General features: G+C 47.5%; 1 protein-coding gene across 3 annotated transcripts in view; it reads right to left on the reverse strand.

Annotated features, from left to right (window-relative positions):
• Positions 1-20,876, reverse strand: part of USP47 (ubiquitin specific peptidase 47) — a 112,509-nt gene extending 91,633 nt beyond the window's left edge. For 2 of the 3 annotated variants that reach the window (XM_088460521.1, XM_088460520.1), the window contains exon 1: positions 20,699-20,876. In XM_088460521.1, the coding sequence (XP_088316647.1) occupies positions 20,699-20,737 (39 nt within the window). In that variant the 5' untranslated portion in view covers positions 20,738-20,876. The remainder of the gene's footprint in view (positions 1-20,698) is intronic. The other variant, XM_088460522.1, reaches the window with a different exon arrangement.
• Positions 20,877-21,185: the final 309 nt, after the last annotated feature.

Below are 21,185 nucleotides of genomic sequence, written 5' to 3' on the forward strand. Positions count from 1 at the left end.
TAGAGAGAGGACAGGAGACCCATTCTCCAGCATCACATTATACAGGAGTCACAGTACACGTTCCTGTATCATCCTTCCTATAACATCTATAGAGAGAGGACAGGAGACCCATTCTCCAGCATCACATTATACAGGAGTCACAGTACACGTTCCTGTATCATCCTTCCTATAACATCTATAGAGAGAGGACAGGAGACCTATTCTCCAGCATCACATTATACAGGAGTCACAGTACACGTTCCTGTATCATCCTTCCTATAACATCTATAGAGAGAGGACAGGAGACCTATTCTCCAGCATCACATTATACAGGAGTCACAGTACACGTTCCTGCATCATCCTTCCTATAACATCTATAGAGAGAGGACAGGAGACCTATTCTCCAGCATCACATTATACAGGAGTCACAGTACACGTTCCTGTATCATCCTTCCTATAACATCTATAGAGAGGACAGGAGACCTATTCTCCAGCATCACATTATACAGGAGTCACAGTACACGTTCCTGTATCATCCTTCCTATAACATCTATAGAGAGGACAGGAGACCTATTCTCCAGCATCACATTATACAGGAGTCACAGTACACGTTCCTGTATTATCCTTCCTATAACATCTATAGAGAGGACAGGAGACCTATTCTCCAGCATCACATTATACAGGAGTCACAGTACACGTTCCTGTATCATCCGTCCTATAACATCTATAGAGAGGACAGGAGACCTATTCTCCAGCATCACATTATACAGGAGTCACAGTACACGTTCCTGTATCATCCTTCCTATAACATCTATAGAGAGAGGACAGGAGACCTATTCTCCAGCATCACATTATACAGGAGTCACAGTACACGTTCCTGTATCATCCTTCCTATAACATCTATAGATAGGACAGGAGACCCATTCTCCAGCATCACATTATACAGGAGTCACAGTACACGTTCCTGTATCATCCTTCCTATAACATCTATAGAGAGGACAGGAGACCTATTCTCCAGCATCACATTATACAGGAGTCACAGTACACGTTCCTGTATCATCCTTCCCATAACATCTATAGAGAGGACAGGAGACCCATTCTCCAGCATCACATTATACAGGAGTCACATCCTTCCTATAACATCTATAGAGAGGACAGGAGACCCATTCTCCAGCATCACATTATACAGGAGTCACAGTACACGTTCCTGTATCATCCTTCCTATAACATCTATAGAGAGAGGACAGGAGACCTATTCTCCAGCATCACATTATACAGGAGTCACAGTACACGTTCCTGTATCATCCTTCCTATAACATCTATAGATAGGACAGGAGACCCATTCTCCAGCATCACATTATACAGGAGTCACAGTACACGTTCCTGTATCATCCTTCCTATAACATCTATAGAGAGGACAGGAGACCTATTCTCCAGCATCACATTATACAGGAGTCACAGTACACGTTCCTGTATCATCCTTCCCATAACATCTATAGAGAGGACAGGAGACCTATTCTCCAGCATCACATTATACAGGAGTCACAGTACACGTTCCTGCATCATCCTTCCTATAACATCTATAGAGAGGACAGGAGACCTATTCTCCAGCATCACATTATACAGGAGTCACAGTACACGTTCCTGTATCATCCTTCCTATAACATCTATAGAGAGGACAGGAGACCTATTCTCCAGCATCACATTATACAGGAGTCACAGTACACGTTCCTGTATCATCCTTCCTATAACATCTATAGAGAGAGGACAGGAGACCCATTCTCCAGCATCACATTATACAGGAGTCACAGTACACGTTCCTGCATCATCCTTCCTATAACATCTATAGAGAGGACAGGAGACCTATTCTCCAGCATCACATTATACAGGAGTCACAGTACACGTTCCTGTATCATCTTTCCTATAACATCTATAGAGAGAGGACAGGAGACCCATTCTCCAGCATCACATTATACAGGAGTCACATCCTTCCTATAACATCTATAGAGAGGACAGGAGACCCATTCTCCAGCATCACATTATACAGGAGTCACAGTACACGTTCCTGCATCATCCTTCCTATAACATCTATAGAGAGAGGACAGGAGACCTATTCTCCAGCATCACATTATACAGGAGTCACAGTACACGTTCCTGTATCATCCTTCCCATAACATCTATAGAGAGATGACAGGAGACCCATTCTCCAGCATCACATTATACAGGAGTCACATCCTTCCTATAACATCTATAGAGAGGACAGGAGACCCATTCTCCAGCATCACATTATACAGGAGTCACAGTACACGTTCCTGTATTATCCTTCCTATAACATCTATAGAGAGTACAGGAGACCTATTCTCCAGCATCACATTATACAGGAGTCACAGTACACGTTCCTGTATCATCCTTCCTATAACATCTATAGAGAGGACAGGAGACCCATTCTCCAGCATCACATTATACAGGAGTCACAGTACACATTCCTGTATCATCCTTCCTATAACATCTATAGAGAGATGACAGGAGACCCATTCTCCAGCATCACATTATACAGGAGTCACAGTACACGTTCCTGTATCATCCTTCCTATAACATCTATAGAGAGGACAGGAGACCCATTCTCCAGCATCACATTATACAGGAGTCACAGTACACGTTCCTGTATCATCCTTCCTATAACATCTATAGAGAGAGGACAGGAGACCTATTCTCCAGCATCACATTATACAGGAGTCACAGTACACGTTCCTGTATCATCCTTCCTATAACATCTATAGAGAGATGACAGGAGACCCATTCTCCAGCATCACATTATACAGGAGTCACAGTACACATTCCTGTATCATCCTTCCTATAACATCTATAGAGAGAGGACAGGAGACCTATTCTCCAGCATCACATTATACAGGAGTCACAGTACACGTTCCTGCATCATCCTTCCTATAACATCTATAGAGAGGACAGGAGACCTATTCTCCAGCATCACATTATACAGGAGTCACAGTACACGTTCCTGTATCATCCTTCCTATAACATCTATAGAGAGAGGACAGGAGACCTATTCTCCAGCATCACATTATACAGGAGTCACAGTACACGTTCCTGCATCATCCTTCCTATAACATCTATAGAGAGGACAGGAGACCCATTCTCCAGCATCACATTATACAGGAGTCACAGTACACGTTCCTGCATCATCCTTCCTATAACATCTATAGAGAGGACAGGAGACCCATTCTCCAGCATCACATTATACAGGAGTGACAGAAGAGACACTTGGTGTTGCCTTGTGAGATCCATAGCTCCCCTGGTTGCGGAGAACAAAGGGGGGCTTATTACGTCTCATTACATAAATAATGAAGAAAGCTGTGAGTTAGACTGTCAGGAGGGGGACGCTGCCAAGTTTGTATAAAGCACAGAAAATACTTTTGCAGTGATTTTAGGACAGGTCACCTACACGCCAAACTGCAGCCTGTCGGTACACTAGGAACAATTACCCTCACTGCGACAAGCGGTTAGTATTAGTTCTTAGGGAGGGGGTGTGTGCGGTTATCGGTGATCACAGAAATTAGGCTCCAACACACTACAAGAACTGTTCTTCTGGTCCTTTCCATGACACGGAAACTGGGGACCAAACATGTCACTGTGAAGTGCCGCCACAACGCTCAGCTGCGCACATTACCACTCATTACGGCAAGGACTCATCGCCAACTATTCCATGTGCACTTCTCTATTTAGGGGGCGCGAGAGGAAAAGAGCGAAGATACATCCAGCAGTCTTCATGAGCGTTCTAGAGGGACATTGCCAGGAACCAAATAGCCCCCTAAGTGTAGTATTGTGAAGGTGGGACCCTCAACGCTGTTTCGCCTTGCTGCTATTCTGGGAAGAGAGGCCTAATGACAGGTCATAACGCGGAAGATGACAAAGTAAAATACAGATTAAGTACTGTCAGCATTCCTACATGCAACTGACATCAACGTTTTATTGGAGATGGAGAACCAAATGGTCTTAAAGGTCACAGCTATGGGTTTCCTGGAACGGCCTGCCAAGACCAAATCATGCGACTCGCCTTATAGCACGACTGTCTATAGGAGACCTGAGAGAGCCTAATACGCAGAGGGGCAGGAGCGTGCCGTAATTGGTATGGGAGAGAATGCTGCCCAGTTAGAAAATGTATCTTTGGAACTAATGATTTTTCAAGAGACTAACAAACCAAGGAGCTGAAAGTTTTACTGGCTCGTAAAGAAAGAAAAGAAACTATATACAGGAACTACACCCTGAGGGGTCTGAACACAGATTAGCCCCTTGCTAATTACTCACAAGCTAGGAGCACAATGCAATGGTACAAGTCCTGCACACACCACTGTTACCGTATCCAAGGTCAGGAGTTGTAACTATTACCAGCCAGAGCGTAAATGGGAAATCAAGCATTCTTCCCGCTCCCGGGCTGGGGTCCTAAGGGCGACCACCAAGAGAAAGACTCACCTGACTGAGGACTATAAACTTATCCTTAGATTTGGAACAAGACAGGAACAGATTGACCAGGAACTTCAGCATTGAGAAGCCAGGACTGAGTCATGTGGGGAATTTTCAGCAGTTTCCTTTGTGGCAGGAACGCCCTCTGCACAGCGCAGGCCGGGACACACCGACATCTTGCACTATTACTGAAGTCATTCCAACCCAGAGAGTGAGGGGGATACCCAGCAAAAGTGCCCGAGCGGCTGCTGCACCTACAATGAACGTCTTCCCAATGTCTCTGTATTCAGGGGAATCTGCAGCTACTTCCGCTCTCTCTCACTTTTATCTGCAAGACTTTGAGCTCCAATCTACACTCTACAATATAATGTACACCATAAAACACGTAACCAGATGGACAGAGAAAGGAATTTATACTGCAAGGTAAAACGCAGCACTGAGCTCTGAGTTCCTGTATAATACACCTTGCCGATCGTAAAGTACATTATATCCATAAACTAACGTTCATTCCATTACATGTCATCCTAGTTATAACCTCCTTACATTATATTGCATCCTGGCTATAATGCTACCTTTGCCAGGCGGAGTGCAGCCTACCACATGGGCATATTATTATTTATTAATAATCATTTTATTATATAGCGCTCGTCTCCAGAAGGCCTCGAGGAGTCTTACAGAAATCATGAACATAATAGAGGTTTTGATCTGACAAAATAAAATACAGGGTTGATGCCATTTTGGATCATATAAATTACTATTCTTACCCTAATCGAAAAATTTGGTGGAACCATAAGTCTGCTGTTAGCCGATTAGATTTCACCTGTAAAGCAGCATGGTAACTCAAATATGCCTAAAATGTGCAAATGAATGAGGCTGGCTGGCTAATTCCTGTACATCAGTTACACACAACACTGTGATAAGAGTTACACCCCATTGTAGAATTCTGTGGGGAATTCAATGGTTTTTTACGTTCCCACTCGTACCTGAGCTCGCTCCTAAAGTTATGGAGTGATATTAAATTATCGTGTATGTCTCGCCCAAATGCACCAGGTTCGGTTACGTGAAGAGGATAAACCCGTCCACAGTACTGGGCACGTTGCGTTTCGGCGCCTAAGAGCCGGACTTTTTGCGGATTTCTGCTCACCACCTCAGGAGGGTACGAGCAGAAATAATAGGGTACACTCTGATCAATGTACCAGTATCAATGCATGAGAAATACAACACCTTACACGCAGGGCTACAGACATAGCGCCCTAGAGAGGCGAGGTGCTACCACAGCACTTATACATACATGAAGATCAGGGTTTGGCTGCATTAGAGCAAAACAACCGGAATTGCTGATACAAGAAGTCGGCGTTATTTAGTGACAGACTGATACATTACACTCACTATATACAGCCCTTTCTTTAGATCTGCAAACATCACAATTTAATGTGGATCTAGCAGAAAATTGTAATGCACCCCAACACTAAACGCAGCTCTGCAGCACAAATTTTTATTTATACTTGCTCGTGCATCAGCTTACACAACTAGATGGCGTCAATAATGGCAATCAAACTTTTTTCTCTACCTCCTTGGTTGCTGGACCGCACTATGGAACGCACAGAGGCTACTTCCGGTTCATTCTGAAGGTTAAAACAGATTGGAAGAATCTTATACACCGTGGAGACCCTGAATGCCGGAAACAGCTGCACAAGGAACTGGAAGTAGTTGCTGTGCATTTCATAGTGCCATCCAGCAACCAGGAAGTACACAGTCATCCTGGTATCAGAGCAACAGAAGCTCTTGGCCATGTTTACACTGTACATCCGACACATTTTCAATGCTTCTATCTCCGACGTTTGCTTTACACCGTTACTGGTCCTACTTCCTCTGAAGACCTTAGGACAGTGGATGGGGAAGTTTGTCACACTTTTTGTGAGGCCTGCCTAAGGACAGGTTTGTTGGAGGATGATGTGTAAACAACCATTCTTAAAATCCCAGGCAACGTCGGGTACTCCAGCTAGTATATATATCCATCAGCAGCTATTATGTATAACAACTTGTGCCTAAATTCTAAAGAGGATGGCTGCCTGTGATGACAGAGTGCGCACATTCTGCAAAAACAGGATTTTGGTACTTACCGATAAATCCCTTTCTCCGATTCCACAGGGGACACTGGAGGACTTCAAGACAGTGGGGGGTATAGACAGTGCTGAGTGGAGCTTGGCACTTTACATTTAAATTAAGCGTGACTAGCTCCTATACCCCCTATAGGCCACTATTAGAACCAAGCCCGAGGGGAGCAGAGAAAAAAGATTGACAGAAGAGGAGGAGGTGAAAGTACAAAAACAACTGAAAGTTGAAAACAAAGCAAAATAGAATGAAACAAGAGACGACAAACATGTCTCTAACATTCATAACATCACCCTAGACAACAAACATGTCGCCAACAGGCATAACAGGTATGGCAGGAGGAACAGCGCCGGGTGGGCGTCCAGTGTCCCCTGTGGAATCGGAGAAAGGGATTTATCGGTAAGTACCAAAATCATGTCTTCTACTTCATCCACTAGGGGACACTGGAAGACTTCAAGACAGTTGGGATGTCCCAGAGCTCACATCACGGGTAGGAAAGCGCTGAGAAACCTGCAAAACAGACCGACCATATTGCGCCGCAGAAGTCGCAAAGGTGTCAAATCTGGAAAACCGAACAAAAGCATCCGGCCCGACCAAGTAGCTGCCTGGCATAGAGATTTCATAGTAACGCCTCGAGCAGCCGCCCCCAAAACACCCACTTGAGCGAGTGGTATGTGCGGTAATGGAAGATGAGAGGTTCTCTAGACGAGGCCATATATGCCTGTCGTATGGTCAGACGAATCCATCGAGCCAGTGTCTGTTTGGAAGCTGGCCAACCCGGACGAGCAGCATCATACAAAACAAGGAGTATCCGTCTTGCGAATGACTGCCGTCCTGTCTACATATATGCGAAGAGCTCTAACCACATCCAAGGATCTAGAAGAAGAATCATGTGAAAGAACCAGAACCACAATAGGTTGATTGATGTGGAAAGCCGAAACCACCTTAGGCAGAAAATCCATTCTGGTGCATAGCTTAGCTCTATCTTCATGAAATACCAAATATGGTGGACGACATGATAAAGCTCCCAAGCTCTGCCACCCTCCTGGCGGAAGCTAGAGCCAGCAGAAGTATCACCTTCCATGAAAGATACTTCAATTCCACTGACTCCAAAGGCTCGAACAGCGAAGGACTGCAAGAAAGACAAGACGAAGTCCAAGTCCCATAGAGCTGTAGGAAGAACGAAGGGTGGTTGTAATCTAACCACACCCTGCAGAAAAGTTTGCACGTCCGGTAATAAGGCCAATTTCTTTTGGAAGAAAACCGAGAGTGCTGAAATTTCTACCTTCAGAGATCCCAACCGAAGGCCTGCTGAGAGACCTGCTTGCAGAAAAAGCAGAAATATGGGAAGAGTGAACTCTGTAGAAGGCAGAACTCTGCGTTTGCACCAGGTTACATATGCCTTCCAAATACGATGGTAATGCTTGGAAGTAACCTCCTTCCTGTCTCTAAGTATCGTAGGAATCACCTTGGAAGGTATCCCTTTACGTCTTAAGATGGCCCTTTCAACAACCAGGCTGTCAAACGTAGCCGCTTTAAGTTTGGATAAAGTAAAGGACCCTGAAGGAGCAGATCCTCTCTGAGTGGTAAGGGCCACAGATTGTCTACCAACAGGAGCTGAATGTTAGAGCACCAAGCTCTGCGAGGCCAGTCCTGGAGCTATCAGCAGGACCTTGGCCTGTTCCCTCTTGATGCGTTGAAGGATTCGAGGGAGAAGGGGAAATGGAGGAAACAGATAAATGAATTGGAACCGCCATGGTGTTGACAGTGCAACCACAGGCACCGCTTGTGATCCCTTGTTCGAGAGCAGTAAAAGGGGCAGTTGATGGTTCTGCCTGGATGCCATGAGGTCGACCTGTGGAAGACCCCACCGTTGGACCAGCTGCTGAAACACCTGTGGATGTAGAGCCCATTCTCCTGGAGGTACATCCTGACGACTGAGGCAATCTGCCTCCCAATTTTCGACGCCCGGAATGAAGATTGACGAAATCGACCTTGCGTAGCTTTCCGCCCAGATCAGAATCCTGCTGACTTCCTTTATGGCTGCACGACTTCTGGTGCCTCCTTGTTTATGTATGCCACTGCTGTGGCATTGTCGGACTGGACACTGACTGCTCGGCCCCTCAGAAAGTGAGCTGCTGTCTGTAATGCGTAGAAAACTGCTCTTAACTCCAATATGTTGATTGGAAGACTCGATTCCTGTGCTGTCCAGCGTCCCTGGAAATGATGCTCCAGAATTACTGCCCCCCAGCCTCTTAGACTCGCATCCGTGGTGAGAAGCGTCCAATCCCACTCTCCGAATCTCTTTCCCTCCGCAAAGTGAACTGAGTTTAGCCACCACAGTAGGGAAATCCGAGTCTTGGGTTGTAACCTGACTCTTTTGTGAAGAAACAGGTGGGATCCCGACCATTGTTATAGGAGATCTAGCTGAAAAGGTCTGGAGTGAAATCGACCGTACTGGACAGCCTCGAAGTGATTCCTTGTTTCTGAAGGAGACTCATCATCACAGCCATAACCTTTGTGAATACCCGTGGGGCCAAAGATAAGCCGAAGGGCAAGGCCTGAAACTGGAGATGTGAATCCCAAACTGCGAATCTCAGGAAAGCCTGGTGAGGTGGCCAAAAGGGAATGTGCAGGTAGGCGTCCTTGATATCTAGAGATTCAATGAACTCGCCCTCCTCCAAGCCTGCAATTACCGACTGAAGAGACTCCATCTTGAACCTATAGATCCATAAGTATGGATTGAGATCCTTTAAGTTTAGAATGGGTCTGACCGAGCCGTCCGGCTTCGGAACGACAAAAAGACTGGAGTAAACTCCCTTTCCCCTCTGATGACTGGGGACTTGGATTACCACTTTCATGGACAGAAGCCTGTCTATTGCTTTCTGTAAGACCACACTTCTGTCGTTGGAAACTGGCAAACCTGTGGTAAAAAAAACGATTCGGGGGTTGCAGTTGGAAATCTAGCTTGTAGCCCCAAATTATTATATCTCGGACCCAAGCGTCCGCACAGGTTTCCGCCCAGACCTTGCTGAAGTCCCGAAGACGCGCTCCCACTCTGGGGTCCCCCAGGTGAGAGGGAAGCCAGTCATGCACTGGGTTTAGAAGTGGACTTAACTTCCTGTAGACTCGAGCCTCTGGTGGCTGCGGTTCTACCCCGACCTCTAGTACCACAGGATGTTGATGATCTTCTGAAACGACCACGTGAACGACCCAGGGCCCGAAAGGACCGAAACGAAGGTCCTGAGTAAGATCGTCTAGGTGGAGGAGCTGCAGACGGTAGAAAAGTGGATTTACCTCCAGATACCTGAGATATCCATTTATCTAGTTCTGCCCCGAATATGTCCAGTGAAAGGAAGTGCTTCCACAGCCCTTTTGGATTCCGCGTCAGCCTGCCAAGTTTTGAGCCACAGCGCCCGCCGTGCTGAAATTGCCAGAGCTGAAGTTCTGGAGGCAATAGAACAAACATCCTTAGACGCTTCTCCAAGGTAAGCTGCCGCTTCACCTATATGTTCTGCTAACGGAATGAGTTCCTCCATAGGTAGTTGAGCCTTCATTCCGTCCGCCAATTGCTTAGCCCAAATTTCAATAGCCTTGTTAGTCCAGCAGCTAACTATCGCTGGATGAAGAGTCACCCCTGCAGCGGTGCAAATGGACTTAAGAGTGCTCTCCAGTCTCCGATCGGACATGTCCTTTAAAGACGTGACTCCAGGAACAAGGAGTGTAGTCTTTTTTGACAATCACGATACAGATGAATCTACTGTAGGGGGAGTTTCACAAGCCTTTCTATTATCTGCTGGAAAAGGGTAAAAAGATAATAAACGCCGGGACATCTGAAACTTTTTATCTGGATGTTCCCAGGCTGTCGTTAGAAGGGAATCCAGCTCTTCCGATATAGGGAAAGCCGTAGCTTGTCTTTGTTTCTTAAGAAAGACTGCTTTGCAGGACCTGAGTCCTCTTCCAGTATGTGCAATACATGTCATATTGCAGCAATCAAGGCTTCTATTCCCTCTGAGACCTGTTCAAGGTCAGACTCCAGAGGCTCTTTAGGCGAATCTGGGGCGTTCTCACCCTCTTCTAATTCAGGCATATCCTCCTCCTCCTCCGGGTCATCTCAATGGAGGACTGAGGGTAACAGTCTCTTTTTACAGACCTGTGGAGCGGACTGCATTGTCATGGCTCTGGAAATCCCCTCCATAGAAACAGCTAGGGATCTCGCCCATGCTGGTTCCTCTGTAGCAGCTGACCTATAAGCCTCTCTTTCTCTGCGAGAAGCCTCCACTTCAGCCGAGAGAGAGGACATAACAGATGTAACCTGCGTCCAAGACGGTGGTTCTGACATCTCTGCAGATTGCTGATCCGTATAACAACCGTCACACAATCTGGAGGTAGATGACTGTCCCTGTGTACATTTTACTCCACACTTTTTGCAGGTAAAAAACTTCTGCGAAGCCTTAGACCTGCCAGTCATGCTACTTACAGACCCCACACAAACCACAAAGAGGTTAAGTGACAGGGTAAGAAAAACAATATACTGGGGTACAGAGAGATTGGAGACAGTCACACTTGCCCACCACAGCGCTCCTAGCAGTGCCAGAACGCCAGGCAAAGATTATTATTCTCTCTGTCTACATCAGCCTAAACCCCTGCTGTAATACATACAGGTCCGTAGGCTGTCCAACGCTGCTGCTCCCTATAATGGCCGCCAGCAAACTGCATGCAGAGAAACGCTGGGGCTGATGGGAGGCAGGAGGAGGAAGTCGGAGCTAAGCTCCGCCCCCGCATTCTAGCGCCATTATAAACTGGCGTGTGTACCCAGTATAACATATATATATATATATATATATATATATACTGCCTCTGTGCAGTATTGCTGAGCCGCCTACTGCCGGGAAAACACCGGCTACCCTGCTTGTCAGGGAGCCGGTGCATACAGGAAGCTGCCTCTGTAACGCTAAGCCGGCTTCCCTGCTAATCAGGGAGCCAGCTGTACTGACGCTGCCGTCGGCGCGTCTCTGTGTATGAGAAGCCGCCTCTGATCCCGCTAAGCTGGCTTCCCTGCTAATCAAGGAGCCAGCTGTACTAACATCGCGCCGGTGGCTGAGCCAACGGCGCGGATCGCTGTGGGGCCGCCTATTGAAGCGCTGAGCTGGCTGCCCTGCTAATCAGGGAGCCAGCTGAACTAAGACCTCGCGCCGGTGTATAGGGGTCACCTACAGTAGCAATAAGCTGGCTGCCCTGCTAATCAGAGCCAGCTGTACTCACAGGGAGACGTGTGGAGGCTTCCTGCTGCTGCCGGCAGCTGGCTCTGACTGGTGGGGGTCCACGATGCATACAGCGGCATGTGCCCCCCCCCCCCCCCTGAAGGCTGAGGTCTCAGGTGTCGGGGGCCCCAGGCGAAGTGCATGCACTTGCGAGTGGGTCCACTCCGGCAGCGTCCCACGTAGCAGACAGGCAGTTGCAGTTACTGCCCGACTGTCCTCATATTAGGAATTCTACTTTTTTTTTTTATATATATATTTTAAACACCTATCCTAGCCCTAAGAGCAGGAGATCTTTTTTGCGACCTGCTCCCACTCGAGCACAAACTAATACTGGCCTATAGGGGGGTATAGAGGGGAGGAGCTAATCACACTTCATTTAAATGTAAAGTGCCTAGCTCCACTCAGCAGCGGCTATACCCACTGTCTTGAAGTCCTCCAGTGTCCCCTAGTGGATGAAGGAGAGATAACGCTCACATATGTGATCATTTCATGGTAATGTGGTAGCAAGTCCCAGAGAACACATGGGACAGGGTTTGGCATGTAACAATAACCTCGCTCTGTGCATCCTCACACGTCACTGAAATCACATTACATTCTAAAGAACACTGGGAACTAGAAAGCAGAGGCCTCCGGAGACAGCGCTCAGCTCCTGCTAAAGATGTCCCACTGGAAGGCACCTCTCAGACATGACGAAGTGCTGACCTATCTAACCACACAGGCTGCAGTGTACTGTGGGAGTACCTATGCATTCATCATGTCAGAGTCATCCTGGCTGCTGCCTGGGAATAACATTATCGGAGAATTGTCTCTTTCCTTGGATATCAGAGAAAGATTCAGAAGTCACTAAAGTATGCCGCATTTTCTGGGAAGGTTCCGCTTACATTCCTCATCACAATCTTATACAGCGATGTTGGCGGCAATTCATTCAATACTATGCTTTAGCCATTAGGGGGTGATTCAATCCTTATGCGGGATTAAGCTGCTGGGATAAGCGACCGGGAGCTATTCAATTAATTCCCATGATGACCACTACTATTTTGTGCGAGAAATGCACAGGATTAGCAACTTCTCCCGTTCCAAGTACCGGACCACATGCAGTTACGATGCTTTCGGCAAACAGGACCAGCCAATGACCCCACCATCTGCATCTCAGAATTAGGAAAATATCGTATGGTTGGCCCAATCTACAACTGTCCAGTGTTGGTGGCCCTGTGCTCTTAGCTGGGGGAACCCAGCTGAGGTGGTCTTCTCCTGCTGTAGCCCATGCACCGTTTGGAGAGGCTCGCCTGTATACCACAGATGTAACATGTTTATTTCGGTTACTGTCAATTTCCCGTCAGCTTGAACCAATCTGGCCCGTTTGCTGACCTCGGTCACTAGCAAGGCACTTTCGCCCACATAACGGACACTCAGAACTGAACAGAAGAGACTGATCCCAAATCACCCTGATATAATCATCACTTCGGTCAGTCACTTAGATGGACATTTCTGTCCGTATTTGTGTGAAAAACAACTGAACCTCTTGACCTTGTCTGCGTGTTTTTATGCACTGAATTGATTAGTATTTGCAGTAAGTAGCTGCTATACAGGTATATATATAATAAAGTGACTACTAAATGTGTATTTTAGAACTGCAACAACAAAGAGCACATTCAGAAACTGGTTATAAATGGATTTGTAACAAGTATTAAAAATGAAGCCCAGGTTACAGTCTATAGTAATTACTAATATATAACTTGGGTGGCAGATAGGCACTCATTTCTGACAGCGCCCTTAGGCTGGGAGTCTATACGAACAGGCGACAGAGGAATTCAATTGTTTATCCGTTCGGGCGCCCATTAGTACTTAACGTGGCTAAAAGCATTGGGTTTAGCCGTGCAAAACAGCTAAACCCATCTAAAGGAGTGGTTAAGGCACCCAAGCCACCATTAGGGGTCCCCGAAAAAAGGACACTGCACACATTTCTTCTCACACCTCAGGAGGCTGCAATTACAACGTGCCCCGCCCCCCCCCCCCCCCCCGCAGCTTTGGGCGTCCAAACGGAGCAATAATTAAATTGCTCTGTAGGGCAGCTACTCTTATAAATGCCCAGCAGGGGGCAGCGTCTAAAACAAAAGACATCAGCCTATGATATTGCATGTTAATACAAGTTTTACTGGTTTCTAGTGAAATGGAAGTAAACCCATAAAATAGTATCCATTAGGGTGGAATGTATGGTAATGTATGGGAGCATATACCAATAGAAATTTGCTCCAAAACCCTGGAAGAGAGACCAGATTTTCCTTCCCACCAGACAGATTGGACAGATATATCTGTTAGTGTGTACCCAGCTTGACAGGTGTTACAGAAGAACACGTGCTAATCCAGTTACAGGAACACCAAGACCTCACTTTAGGGCCTAATACACAAGGGGAACAAGAGTTTAAAAAGATATTCATAAATCTACAATAGCCACTCTGCTAAAATGGTATACAGAATATATTCCTTCCAAACTCAAGCATGGCGATTGGTTCTCTCTCTCCACCAGACATGGACAATGTGCCAGTCGCGGCACTGTTGAGGGTCCTGAGGACAGAGTTTGAGAACCTGTGCATTAGGATCATTGCGACATGTACAGCGGAGTTTTTTTTGCGCCTATTTTGCTAAGAAGAGTTATTCCAGCCTTGCTCACATAGATGCAGGTGTAGAACCTGCAACAAAAAGGCATCTTGTCATAGACCCTGTATGTATGTATGTATGTATGTATGTATGTGACTATAATGCATGCATATATACCCCAGGATAGTCTTGTGACATACACTAGATAAAGTGAGAACCTGAAGTCTAATCCTCAATAAATGAAGCCATGGAATATAAATTCTTATTATAGATATAAAATTATGTGTAACATTTCCACTAAGCAAGTTTCCAGGACTAACAACGCCCCTTAGTACAACTGGTCACCATTACACCCACATTATTACTGATGTATTGATCAGAGCGACACATCTCAATGACAATGACCATTTGTTTCCAGAAGCTTTGGGACTCAATACAGACTAGATCACCCCGCGTCAGCAGGTGATGACGGAATAGATAATCACACCCCAGAGGCCTCATACATATACATTAGGGTAATACAGACTAGATCACCCAGTGTCAGCAGGTGATGACGGAGGGATAATCACACCCCAGCGGCCTCATACATATACATTAGGGTAATACAGACTAGATCACCCAGTGTCAGCAGGTGATGACAGAGGGATAATCACACCCCAGAGGCCTCATACATATACATTAGGGTAATACAGACTAGATCACCCAGTGTCAGCAGTTGATGACGGAATAGATAATCACACCCCAGAGGCCTCATACATATACATTAGGGTAATACAGACTAGATCACCCAGTGTCAGCAGGTGATGACGGAGGGATAATCACACCCCAGCGGCCTCATACATATACATTAGGGTAATACAGACTAGATCACCCCGCGTCAGCAGTTGATGACGGAATAGATAATCACACCCCAGAGGCCTCATACATATACATTAGGGTAATACAGACTAGATCACCCAGTGTCAGCAGGTGATGACGGAGGGATAATCACACCCCAGCGGCCTCATACATATACATTAGGGTAATACAGACTAGATCACCCCGCGTCAGCAGGTGATGATGGAATAGATAATCACACCCCAGAGGCCTCATACATATACATTAGGGTAATACAGACTAGATCACCCAGTGTCAGCAGGTGATGACGGAGGGATAATCACACCCCAGCGGCCTCATACATATACATTAGGGTAATACAGACTAGATCACCCAGTGTCAGCAGGTGATGACGGAGGGATAATCACACCCCAGCGGCCTCATACATATACATTAGGGTAATACAGACTAGATCACCCCGCGTCAGCAGGTGATGACGGAATAGATAATCACACCCCAGAGGCCTCATACATATACATTAGGGTAATACAGACTAGATCACCCAGTGTCAGCAGGTGATGACGGAGGGATAATCACACCCCAGCGGCCTCATACATATACATTAGGGTAATACAGACTAGATCACCCCGCGTCAGCAGGTGATGACGGAATAGATAATCACACCCCAGAGGCCTCATACATATACATTAGGGTAATACAGACTAGATCACCCAGTGTCAGCAGGTGATGACGGAGGGATAATCACACCCCAGCGGCCTCATACATATACATTAGGGTAATACAGACTAGATCACCCCGTGTCAGCAGGCGATGACAGAGGGATAATCACACCCCAGCGGCCTCATACATATACATTAGGGTAATACAGACTAGATCACCCCGTGTCAGCAGGCGATGACAGAGGGATAATCACACCCCAGAGGCCTCATACATATACATTAGGGTAATACAGACTAGATCACCCAGTGTCAGCAGGTGATGACGGAGGGATAATCACACCCAGGCGGCCTCATACATATACATTAGGGTAATACAGACTAGATCACCCCGCGTCAGCAGTTGATGACGGAATAGATAATCACACCCCAGAGGCCTCATACATATACATTAGGGTAATACAGACTAGATCACCCAGTGTCAGCAGGTGATGACGGAGGGATAATCACACCCCAGCGGCCTCATACATATACATTAGGGTAATACAGACTAGATCACCCCGCGTCAGCAGGTGATGACGGAATAGATAATCACACCCCAGAGGCCTCATACATATACATTAGGGTAATACAGACTAGATCACCCAGTGTCAGCAGGTGATGACGGAGGGATAATCACACCCCAGCGGCCTCATACATATACATTAGGGTAATACAGACTAGATCACTCCGTGTCAGCAGGTGATGACAGAGGGATAATCACACCCCAGCGGCCTCATACATATACATTAGGGTAATACAGACTAGATCACCCCGTGTCAGCAGGCGATGACAGAGGGATAATCACACCCCAGAGGCCTCATACATATACATTAGGGTAATACAGACTAGATCACCCAGTGTCAGCAGGTGATGACGGAGGGATAATCACACCCCAGCGGCTTCATACATATACATTAGGGTAATACAGACAGTGCTATTACCGGCTTGCAGTATTCTACAGTCATTTTTATGGAAAACCAGAGATTTTCACAAGTCATGTTCTTACTGCGCTGAGATTACACCTGGCAGGTGACACTCACTGCATACTGGTATAGCTGGGACTAATCTGGCACATGTATGGGGCATTTACTCAGATCTGTGCCAGGTAGTACTGTGTACCAGAAACACACTGTATCCTTCATAAATGTTACGTAAGAGAACGCAAAGCAGGAGCCGAATTACCCTAGGGCTGGCGGGGTTCGTGTTACTGTAGCAGCATAAAGCCGTACATTATTTATATACACAATTACTTTTGTTTGATTTTTACAATTTTGCCTTTATTAACCCTTAATGTAATGATAAGCTTACAGGGAACAAGGTTATATTCACAGCTCCAATATATCTGTATCCAACTTACACTGGAAACATCTCAGCAATTTTGGAGTGAAACTAATTGTAACCTTCAAAGAGCTATGTTTGTGTATGCCGACGGACGTTATTATGACAGCTGTGTGCATCACATGGTACACTGGCAGGTGGCATACAGAATACGGCATCTCGCCCTCTGCTGGACGGTACCCCTCCTCCCCCCCTGAAGAAAAAAAAAAACACATCACTGAAATCTCAATGCAGTCATTAACAAGCAAATGTTACCAGAAGATATAAAGCAGCTATTTATTTATGGGGGTGGGGGATACAGACCCCAGTGCCCTATTCCACATTCCTGTCTTTATGTGGACATCAGCGCACAGAAGCAGGTGACACCGGGTATATATATATTTAGCTGATCACATCGCAGCCAATTGCCAAACGTCACCACAACATTGCAGCCTGCAGAGCGAGCAGGCGTTTGTTACACTCACACCCATGTGTGAGCACATCCCAGCAACCTTTTATTACACGTGATAAATCAGCATTACACAGCACCTTTTCCCATAGGAGGAGCAAGCCGTATTTATTCAATAACAACTTATTACATTTTATATGGACACAGAGAAATGTTTGTATGCAGTGGATTCAGCATTTTGCATCATCCAAATAAAGACAGTAAAAACAAGTTTAATTAGACAAAGTAAGAATTGACTACACAAAGCCTGAGTAGACAAGGAGGCTCATTATATAACCCAGCAAATGACGAGATGTAGACGTGACAGGACGCCATAGCTGATCACTAATTCCTTTACAAATAGGTCCAAAAAGTGAAAAATGTCCAGAAAATGTTACAATAGGGTTATCTCCAGCACCATTGCGACACGTTGCTGCGGTCACGTGATAAATAACGCACAAAAGGCCGACATTGTTCATATTGTTATCCTTTATTTACAGAGCATCACAAGGGGTCCAAAGCACCAAGCACAAGTTTTGCCAGGCCCAGTAAAATAAGAATCATTATAGCTATGCTGAGAAGGTGGCGCGAATGCTTAGTGTCGGCTGAGATAGCGCAGCTTGTGTCCAGCACTAAACAGTGTACAATCCCCTGCGAGCGCTGCATTGAGCAGTGGTCATATTAAGAAACTGCTAATTATACTGACAGTAACGTTGTTGTTTTTCCTGTAACAGCCACTGATGCAGCTTATAGCGATGGCGAGAATACGAAGCATCGCCCTGGAGAAAAGAGCGCCAGTAAAATGGGGACTCATAGGGTTAATGCAGCAGGATAAGACTCGTGGCCGAGCATAATACAGTATGACCCAGTCTTCCCAACACATGTATTTACCAAGTGGGCAATACCAGCAGATCCAGAGGGTCCGGGAGGAATGAGCAGCCTGTGACATACAGTGGAGGGATCACACATCACCTCCGCTGCACAGAGACAAAACAATACTCACTTTCTGTTCAGCAAGTTACAGGGAACAGAGAAAAGAGACTGAACAACACGCGTATACCCCTCACCCAGGACACGCACGCGTATACCCCTCACCCAGTACACGCACGCGTATACCCCACTCCCAGTACACGCACGCGTATACCCCACCCCCAGTACACGCACGCGTATACCCCACCCCCAGTACACGCACGCGTATACCCCTCACCCAGTACACGCACGCGTATACCCCTCACCCAGTACACGCACGCGTATACCCCTCACCCAGTACACGCACGCGTATACCCCTCACCCAGTACACGCACGCGTATACCCCTCACCCAGTACACGCACGCGTATACCCCTCACCCAGTACACGCACGCGTATACCCCTCACCCAGTACACCAGCCGCTGTCATACACACAGAGCAGCCTCCTCGCCTATATGTCACCAGTAATGACCAGTGCAAACACCATTTACCACAACAAAACAGAGCTGGTATAGCAAAGACGGGACAACTCGGGAGGCTGTAAACTGAAAGTGAAATAGTGTTTACAGGAAGAGAGGACAGAGATACACAGGGAGGCCGCCCGCACAGACAGCTATGTCACATGGAATACAGCTATTATTATCCTTTATTTATATAGGGGCACAACCAGTATAGGGGGTCAAGGAGGGGGGGGGGGGGACCATATACAGCAATGAGGGCACAACGAGTATAGGGGGCAAGGGAGAGGGGACCATATACAGCAATGGGGGCACAACCAGAAGGGGGGGTACTATATACAGCAATGGGGGCACAACCAGTATAGGGGGCCAGGGAGGGGGGACCATATACAGCAATGAGGGCACAACTAGTATAGGGGGTCAAGGAAGGGGGGAGGACTACAACCAGAATAGGTGGGAGGGGTACAATATACAGTAATGGGGCCACATTGGGGGGTACTTAATACAGCAATGGGGGCACAACCAGTATAGGGGACAAAGGGAGGACAACAACTATATACAGCAATGGGGGCACTACCAGTATAGGGGGTCAAGGGGGGGGGACTATATACAGCAATGGGGGCACAACCAGTATAGGAGACAAGGGAGGGGGGGGCACTATACACAGCGATGGTGGCATAACCAGTATAGGGGGTCAAGGCAGGGGACTATATACAGCAATGGGGGCACAACCAGTATTGGGAGTCATGGGGGGGCACTATATACCACAATGGGGGCACAACAACTATAAACAGCAATGGGGAAGCACAGGATGAGCGGGGAGATAGACACCAATGGGAGCGCTCTCATGGTGACAGGGGGCAGACAGAAGGGAGACAAGCAAGCGAGGATGGCAATAGGTGTGGGGGTGGCAATAGAAGAGGGGTAAGTGGAGTCAAACAAAAGGGCAGCAAGTATGGGGTAGGTCCAGCAGAGGGGGCAGTAAGTATGGGGTAGGTCCTGCAGAGGGGGCAGTAAGTATGGGGTAGGTCCTGCAGAGGGGGCAGTAAGTATGGGGTAGGTCCAGCAGAGGGGGCAGTAAGTATGGGGTAGGTCCAGCAGAGGGGGCAGTAAGTATGGGGTAGGTCCAGCAGAGGGGGCAGTAAGTATGGGGTAGGTCCAGCAGAGGGGGCAGTAAGTATGGGGTAGGTCCTGCAGAGGGGGCAGTAAGTATGGGGCAGGTCCTGCAGAGGGGGCAGTAAGTTTGGGGTAGGTCCAGCAGAGGGGGCAGCTAGTATGGGGCAGGTCCAGCAGAGGGGGCAGCTAGTATGGGGTAGGTCCAGCAGAGAGAGTAGCAGGAAGTGGGGGCAGCACCAGGGGGTGGGAGCCAGCAGAGGGCAGGCAATAGGAGGGAGCAGCCAATGAGTGAGGGTGGGGGGCCAATAGAGGGCCAGTGGCCATTAGTGGGGGTCAGCAGGGGACCCCCGCCACTAGCAGTGACTGCAGCCTATGAGAGGCCCGGGCCCCAGTGACACACACCCCGGCGGCGCTGCCTCACCTCTGTGGGTACGAGGTGACTGTCCTCCCCGGGCACCATCTCCGTGCTGGTGGCGGCTGGTACGCGGCGTCAGGCGGGGGTCATGGTGCACGGACACAGCGGGCGCAGCACGGATCTCACCGCCAGCAGCAGACGCAATCAATGGAGAAATGGCCGCCGGAAGTCTCGCGAGAGCGCCCGCGACGCCACTTCCGGGCCCGGGAGCCCCTGTCACCATGGCGACAAGAGGGAGAGAGAGCACGAAGATGGCGCCCGCCTGCCTCAAGTGCGCAGTCAGCCATGTTGGTGCTCTCATTACTTGCAGATAGGGAAAGGCCCGTCACACACACAGTCAGTGACACACAACAACAAGGGGAGTGAGAGGTGTGCATGGTATGTGCCATCTGTATACTGGCTGTTATATACTCCTGGTGCCAGCCATCATTATTACACACATCTGCTGCTCCTGACAATTCCCTCCATTACTGTCAGCATCATTTGTCCATTT

This window comes from Taudactylus pleione, unplaced genomic scaffold, assembly GCF_031769625.1.
Source record: "Taudactylus pleione unplaced genomic scaffold, aTauple2 ptg000047l, whole genome shotgun sequence".
NCBI lineage: Eukaryota > Metazoa > Chordata > Amphibia > Anura > Myobatrachidae > Taudactylus > Taudactylus pleione.